The sequence below is a fragment of the Erythranthe guttata genome, chromosome 10, assembly GCF_056151865.1.
Source record: "Erythranthe guttata isolate IM_541 chromosome 10, IM_541, whole genome shotgun sequence".
NCBI lineage: Eukaryota > Viridiplantae > Streptophyta > Magnoliopsida > Lamiales > Phrymaceae > Erythranthe > Erythranthe guttata.
In genome coordinates, this window is record NC_142542.1 from 9,595,373 (window position 1) to 9,604,174 (window position 8,802).

Consider the following 8,802-nt stretch of genomic DNA (forward strand, 5'->3'; position numbering starts at 1 on the left):
GGATTTCGTTATTTGAGATGTTTACTAATTATTCCATGTAGGATATCATTAGTAGAATAATGGTTTCATCTAATTGATATTTTTCATATCGCTATTGTTTTTTGGAGTAAATATCACCATTGAGGTACTTTATATCGTAGCAAAAAGAAAATTATGTGGGTCCTCAACCATCGTTAGGAATACACTGTCTTGTTTTTGTGTTTTTTCTACTTTGTTCCGGAGAAGCGCCTTAGATTTAATATAAGAGAGTTATCCAAGCAATATAATCTTAATTTGCTTGTAACAACAACAAACTACAATTGTTGAAGGAAGAAGGACACATGATTGGGTATTTATTTTGTTGTTGTAATAATAATAATAATAATAACAATGTTGTAATAATAATAATAATAATAATAATAATAATAATAATAATAATAATAATAATAATAATAATAATAATAATAATAATAATAATAATAATAATAATAATAATAATAATAATAATAATAATAATAATAATAATAATAATAATAATAATAATAATAATAATAATAATAATAATAATAATAATAATAATAATAATAATAATAATAATAATAATAATAATAATAATAATAATAATAATAATAATAATAATAATAATAATAATAATAATAATAATAATAATAATAATAATAATAATAATAATAATAATAATAATAATAATAATAATAATAATAATAATAATAATAATAATAATAATAATAATAATAATAATAATAATAATAATAATAATAATAATAATAATAATAATAATAATAATAATAATAATAATAATAATAATAATAATAATAATAATAATAATAATAATAATAATAATAATAATAATAATAATAATAATAATAATAATAATAATAATAATAATAATAATAATAATAATAATAATAATAATAATAATAATAATAATAATAATAATAATAATAATAATAATAATAATAATAATAATAATAATAATAATAATAATAATAATAATAATAATAATAATAATAATAATAATAATAATAATAATAATAATAATAATAATAATAATAATAATAATAATAATAATAATAATAATAATAATAATAATAATAATAATAATAATAATAATAATAATAATAATAATAATAATAATAATGTAATTTTACACATATATTCATGACTATTGTATATAAATTCCTAAATTTATCTTTTTATTATCATTATTTTATTTTATTTTCTAATGTAAAAATCGTAATAATCGTAATAATAATATGGGCAAATTCAAATTACGGCCACCCCTTAGTTAAGGTCAAATTACAAACCCCCCCCCCCCCCCCCCTCTTGTTTGGATAATTACAATTATCCCTCAGCTTTTTACTTTTTTAACGAAAAAACTCATCCTTCAATAGGTAAATTTGACACCATAAAGATGGATGTGGAAGATAATGCATAACTGATAGGGTAGTTGTAATTACTCAAACATGAGGGGTTTTTCGTAATTTGCCCTAATATAGTTGTTTCAAATAATTAACTCACCAAATATCGATATTTACCATAATTTTCTTATGATATTTTCAAACAATCAACTCCCTTGATTTTCAATATCTCCAACATTAATACATGGGCACATTATAAATAAGCCTATAAAGGGACACTTATTCATAAAGGGGTTCAGATAAAAATTTCTTTTTACAAAAAAGTCCACACATTGTCTAGAGATGTGTAAAAGACTAAAATAACCCCTCACATTTTAATATACTCCAATTTCATCCTTTAATTTTATTTAACTTCAATTTGCCCCAAATTTCACAAACTATTCAATTTTGACCCAAAACTCAAATTTGAGTATAATTTCGTCCGTCGCCGTTGTAAACCGCCGGTCTCCGGCGTTGACGTTTTTTTTTATTTTCCTGATTTTTCTACCATTCTCCGGCGTTGACTTTTTCGGTATTTTTATTTATTTATTTTTCTTTAACATCTTTTTTCCCCGTTTAAACATCAATATGGTTGTGATTGACAGTCATATTAACTATATCAACTGTGAAACACATTAATATTAACTATACTACAGTTTAACACAATAATATTATTTTATTAATCTTTAGCACAATAATATTAACACAACAAAAGTTATTATTGTGTAATAGAGTAATATTAATATGTTGACCGTTCAACAAAGGTAAACATAAGAAATAGCTAAAAGAATTAATATTACTGTGGCTGACAGTAATATTACTGTAATAACAGTAATCTAGCGTCAACCACATTAATATTATTGTGTTTAGAGTATTATTACAATAGTAGATAACTGACGCAGAACGGAAGCACGGTAAATAATTAATTTCTATGAATTAATCCTATAGAACAAAATAGCATTCGGAATCCATCGAAAACTCTGGAATCCACCAGAAAAATAGAGAAAACTCTAAAGATTTTATTAAAATTCGAAATTCTTCTCAAAATAAAGTCCTAAGGCAGCTATTTATACTAAAAAACTGAAAACCCTAATAAACTAAGAAAATACTAAAAATTACTAAAAAAAAGGCAAAAACGAGTTAAATCCTAACTCTAGTAGATCTTGTAATTTTGGGAACAATCCAATTTATGGAATCCTAATACGATTTTTCTATGATTTGATATTAATTTTCTAAAACTGACCTAAAATAGCTAAAACGAACTTTTAGGAGTCCAAACGACGTTGGATTGCTGAAATTTGACGTGATTCATGAGCTTGCTCATGAGTTTTGTTCCTTGCGCCGTTTTACTTGAGATAGAGTTCGTTTGGTACTCAAATACAATTTGAGTTCGTTGAAAACCCTTATTTTTCCATAATTTCTTTCGGTATCTCCACCGATGCCCATTAATAACTCTTCTACGAATTAAATAGTTATTTTCCAATTCGAATCCAATTTGACGTTCCTTATCAATCTCCTCTTCTTCAAAAGAGCTCGACCTCGAGCTATGATCAAAAAGAAGAAGAAGAAGAAGAAGAAGAAGAAGAAGAAGAAGAAGAAGAAGAAGAAGAAGAAGAAGAAGAATAATAATAATAATAATAATAATAATAATAATAATAATAATAATAATAATAATAATAATAATAATAATAATAATAATAATAATAATAATAATAATAATAATAATAATAATAATAATAATAATAATAATAATAATAATAATAATAATAATAATAATAATAATAATAATAATAATAATAATAATAATAATAATAATAATAATAATAATAATAATAATATGTAATAATAATATGTAAAAAAAAAAAATAGACACCAGCTCGCGAGTTGCTGAACAACTATATTTGGGCTCGAGCTCGAGCTCGAAAAACCCGAGCTCGAGTTCGAACCGGTTCGGCTCGTTTACCACCCCTAGGATGGTAACGATTGGAGAAAGTGAACCCGTGTCAATTGACTCAAGTTCGAATCGCCTTGCCAATGGTCACTAGGTGGAGCTTGTCACACATGGTTAGCCTAGTGTGATTTACGTATTTCGTATAGTTTTCAAGCTGTTATACGACAGTGTAGATTTACTCAGTGCACCTATATAATTTGTTGCGGGTTCCTTCATTACAAAAACAAAAATAAAAAAATAGTAAAATATTATTATAATTTTGTTATTTGGGCTAAATGGTGAAATGCATGGAAGACCAAAAACACTAAATTTTCACAAAAACTGATTCCAAAATAGTGTGCTACTAACAGAAGATAAATTCATTTTTTCACCATAAAAAATGGAATTTGGTGAAAAAATAATAAAATCAGCGGAAGACTTTAATTTTAATAATCCTAGTCATTCTAACTACCTGGATTGTGGCCACGTCTCACTATCAATCAAATAAAAATAAAAAGAAAATATGGTAATTGGTTTTCCTTGCATAGAATTACTTGGGATAATTAACAATGTATGGCAATTTTAAGATTCTAAAGGTTATGGACTCTTTTATGGCATACTTTACACAATTTGATTTTGATAGATACTTAAATAAATTTTGTGCTTGCTCTTTAAGAAACAATCCCTCTCTCTCTCTTTCTACCGCCACCACTACTCCGCCGCTTCCCCTCCAAACACCATCCTCTACAGAACCGGCGGCAGCTCCCTTCTCCTCCGGCCATTCGATGGCGCCAAATAATTCTAATTCGCAAAAACACCCGCCTTTCGATCCTTTACACGGCGTCATCAAATTCTTCCAAGGGTTCGGCTCCCTCATCTTCAACAGCCACCGCAGCGGCGGCGGCGGAGGAGAGAGAAACCACAAAGAAAACGCACCGTCCAATATTTTCTGCCCACCGGCGCTGGCGCTAGAAGACAAATCCCGACCATGGGATTCCCACGGCCTAGAGGCCGGCGTGGTGGTGCAGCTAAAAAGGCTGAGCGGGTACAAAAAGTACAAAGTCTCCAGAATAAATTTCCTCAACCCCCGCACACGCGCCGCCGCCACAGGCGCGGAGGAGTCCTTCTCCGACATGGTCAGCCTCCAGCCCGGCGGCGTCTACACAAAGCAAACCCTAATTCAAGAGCTGGAGTCCCTCTCATCCTCACCCTATTTCGACAAAATCGACTTTGACTTCAAAACGAACCCCGACGGCTCGGTCGACGTCAACATACCCTTCGAAGAGACGGTGTACCCGTCCAAATCGCGAATAAGGTGCGTCAGCATAGGGTTGATCCCTGACGAACAGCCCGTCGAGATCGACCCCAACATGACGGCGAAGGAACAAGTTGAGTTGATGAGGAGGGAGAACGAAAAGTATAAGAGGAGAATCAACGGCGGCAGAGAGTGCATCTTGCCGAAAGAAGTCGAGGGTGAGATTCGGGGGATGCTCATGCAGACAACATGTTTGAGAGCGAGCCTCTTACGAAGGGTACTGAAGAAAATACAAAAGTGGTACCACGACAACGGGTACCATGGCGCGTTCGTCATAAATCATAATAATCTCGAAAACAATCACGGCGGAGATATTGTTGTAGAGATGGTTGAAGGGGATATAACTAAGCTTGGGATTGTGTTTCAACACAAGTTGGGGATTGTTTGTGAAGGAAATACCGATATTGCTCTTATCAAGAGAGTACTTCCTAAGGAGGTACAATTTTCAACTCTTTTTTTTTTTTTTTTTTTTTTTTTAGGGCTTGTAGTAGTTATAGACTTAGTAGTGTCATAGACATTCTACTCAAAGTCATGCTAGTATAGTGACGAGTCCAAGAATTGTTTATAGGGTGGGCTTAGCAGGGGTTTGGGGGCAGCGCCCTCAGTAAAAAATGAATAGGAGGAGAAAAAATTTAAGAACTTTTTTTACATATTTTGAATTTTAGGTGGAATAAATAATAAAAATCAGGTGAGCTAAATAATAATATAGGTATAATATAATAGAAAAAATAGTAATTGAGGGGGGCTTGAGTCTTCCAGCTAGCCATGGGTTAGATTCGCCATGTGCGCGTAAAAGCAACAAGTCCAAAAATTTGTTAGAGAGAGTGCTTAAATCTTAAATTTATAAGCGCGAATAAGTAGTGGTCCAAAAAAAATTAGGATTTTAATTTGCATAAAGAAAAAAAGAAAAGAAATATTTTAGGATTTTTTTTTTTGTTTTGGCATTAATTTGGATTTTCTGTAGTTTTAATAATAAAAATAGATTGGGTAAACAAAATTATACATATAATATAATGGACAAAAAATTAATTGAGGTGGAGTTCATCCTTGCCAAATGGTGGGTGTGTGTAATATACTGTGCTTGTGTTGTTAAATAGTTACATATAATGTGTTGTTAATATAATTTACATATATTGATTGCGTTTTACAGGTTGCGGTAGGCAATGTTTATAACAGAAGGGCGTTTGAGGAAGCTATGCAAAACCTTGGATCTCTCAATATTTTCTCTTCTATAAGTAGGGGTTATGGATCGGACGAGAAAAATAACGGAGGCATCTCTGCTCAATTCGCATTGCAAGAACTACAACAAAAGTGGTCCGATGTTAGTACGGAATGGAGTATTGTACCGGGCCGTAACAGCCGACCAACACTGGTAAAAAAAAAAAAAAAACAAAAAAAAAATTGCTTCGTATTTGGATTAGTGAATTAGTTATATCGTATACACATCGTTTACCATTTACTATTTGTTGCTGATTAATTTCATTATTGATGCAATGAATGATCAGGCATCTATACAGCCCGGTGCAACTGTGTCGTTCGGCTATCGGAATATCAAAGGGCTAAATCGGTCATTACAAGGTGCAATCACCCTCGGCAACCTCTTCAGTCCAGAGGTGACTTTTCCCTCCAAATCTTCCAACTAAATTAAGATTGTTATTTTTGTTATACATTTTTTTTTAATTCAAATTTAATGTTAAAGGTTATGTATCAATTCTCCTAATGTTGAGTTTTATTTTGTGTTCGGTTAATTCAATAACTTTTCGGGCATGTTCAAAATTTGAGCATATGTAGAAATTTCTAGTAGAACGATACAATTAAAAGGCTCTAATAAGATTACGATAATCTTACACGATTCACTTGTATTGAAATTACTTCGATTTTGCTAATATTGTATTTTTTCATATGACATGACGATATTAGTTATAACTTTGACTACACCCACCCATACTTAGACGGGATAGATGACCCAAGGAATCGAACTTTCAAGGCGACTTTTCCCTCCAAATCTTCCAACTAAATTAAGATTGTTATTTTTGTTATACATTTTTTTTTAATTCAAATTTAATGTTAAAGGTTATGTATCAATTCTCCTAATGTTGAGTTTTATTTTGTGTTCGGTTAATTCAATAACTTTTCGGGCATGTTCAAAATTTGAGCATATGTAGAAATTTCTAGTAGAACGATACAATTAAAAGGCTCTAATAAGATTACGATAATCTTACACGATTCACTTGTATTGAAATTACTTCGATTTTGCTAATATTGTATTTTTTCATATGACATGACGATATTAGTTATAACTTTGACTACACCCACCCATACTTAGACGGGATAGATGACCCAAGGAATCGAACTTTCAAGGCGGGGTGCTTCAATACTAAAAAAGTCAGCCCCGTTTTCACGGGCGGGCCAGGGGTTTCAAACAGCCCGATATGGGTATGTAGGGACGGGATTAAGGCCACCATCACTGAGGTAATCAAATCTTGTAACAACGTTTATATATAATGTAGTTAGTTCGTCAGATTTTGATCTTGACGAAAAAACGGGGCTGAAGTTTTTGTTTTTGTCGTTTAAAAAAAAAAAGGATTATAGCAGGCAGAGCAAATTCAGCTATGGACTAGTGATGGAAGAGGTAAAAACACGAGACGAAGGAGGTGATATTGTGGGAATGGGCAATACGGTGTCGTATAATGGAGAAGTTATAGCAAACGGACCTCCAACGACTTTGAGCGGAACGGGGGTTGATCGTATGGCCTTCTTACAAGCTAATCTAACACGAGACAATACTAGATTTCTCAACGGCGCATTAGTTGGCACGAGGGATATTTTTCAGGTTTCGTTTTCGTCTCCCTTTTTTTTTAATTTCGTGTTCGACCATTGATAATTAACTCTACATTATCAAATGCACATCTGATTTTTTGTATAGTGCAAGATATCAAATGCTCGTAGCTGAGCCAAGACTTTAAGTTAAGTCCGCAGAGGCAGAATGCATTAAAACTTTTCTAAGAGCCCGATAATACTACCATACACGAAAAATTATAAAATAATAGGGATTTGAGAAATGTCTGTTATGAGCTTGGGGGCACTATAATTAAATAGAGTAAATTAAATTCTACTATGTCTAGTGATATTTTTTTTTTGTACCATACAAATTATTGTGTTTGAAATGTGCAGGTAGATCAAGGGCTCGGCATTGGTAGTAAGTTTGCATTTTTCAACCGTCACAAAATATCTACGACAAGATTCTTCCCGCTAATGAAAGTTGAGGAAGGCAAAGGCAAAGCGCCGCCGCCAGTTTTAGTCCTCCACGGCATGTACGGCGGTTGTGTCGGAGATCTTCCAAATCATGAAGCTTTCACCATCGGCGGACCAACTTCTGTAAGGGGATACAGCGTTGGAGAGATTGGGGCGTCAAGAAACAAACTCGAGGTACGAAATAATATATTGTAATAATATCCAATAAGTTATTGCAATTAGTACTCCTGTGTTATATCGAATTGCTAAAAAAACTACCATATGTGACAAAACCCCCCCATGACTCAATTGGTTTTAGCACACAACTCCCAAAATAGGTTCTAATTGCTAAAAAAAATTTAAATCGTAGGGGTTTTTTTTTGGCAATAAAATAACGTGGGATAGTTTTTCAGCGATTCGATATAATACAGTGGTACTAATTGCAATAAACTAATTTTTACTTATATTGCGCTATAAAATGTGTTTTGAATACAACTGATTGGTGGAGAATTAATTAATGTGGTGCAGTTAGCTGCTGAGATAAGAGTACCAGTTAAAGGAAGTGCATATGCTTATGCATTTGCAGAACACGGTAACGATTTGGGGAGCTCGGTATCAGTCGAAGGAAACCCTACAAAGTCGTACATGCGAAATGGCCACGGTTCATCGTACGGCGCTGGGGTCAAAATCGGCAATGTGAGAGCAGAGTATGCCGTTGATCACAATTCCAACAAAGGCGGCTTTTTCGTTCATTTTGGAGATAGATTTTGAGCCGTATAAATAATTCGTCCTTATTTATTTTACGCAAGTATTTTTATAGAATTATTTGTGGAGTAATAGAACAAAATTCAGTAAATAATTATACCTTTTTTTTCCTTTCTTAAAATAGCATAAATTAAAGTCTTTAAAAAAATTACATATTATAA

General features: G+C 31.7%; 1 protein-coding gene across 1 annotated transcript; it reads left to right on the forward strand.

Annotated features, from left to right (window-relative positions):
- The first annotated feature begins 3,962 nt into the window (after window positions 1-3,962).
- On the forward strand, window positions 3,963-8,802 carry LOC148767479 (protein TOC75-3, chloroplastic-like). Its single transcript, XM_088823845.1, has 7 exons — window positions 3,963-5,078; window positions 5,793-6,014; window positions 6,148-6,255; window positions 6,926-7,114; window positions 7,227-7,475; window positions 7,817-8,071; window positions 8,405-8,802. Exons 1-7 carry the CDS (start codon window positions 4,113-4,115, stop codon window positions 8,645-8,647), a joined length of 2,232 nt encoding a protein of 743 aa, XP_088679971.1. The 5' UTR covers window positions 3,963-4,112; the 3' UTR covers window positions 8,648-8,802.

Coding starts and splice junctions, on each gene's coding strand:
- LOC148767479 (XM_088823845.1), top strand. CDS start 4,113: ATGGCGCCAAATAATTCTAATTCGCAAAAACACCCGCCTTTCGATCCT. Junction 7,115..7,226: donor TTAAGGCCACCATCACTGAG/GTAATCAAATCT, acceptor AAAAAAAAAAAG/GATTATAGCAGGCAGAGCAA. Junction 8,072..8,404: donor CGTCAAGAAACAAACTCGAG/GTACGAAATAAT, acceptor AATGTGGTGCAG/TTAGCTGCTGAGATAAGAGT.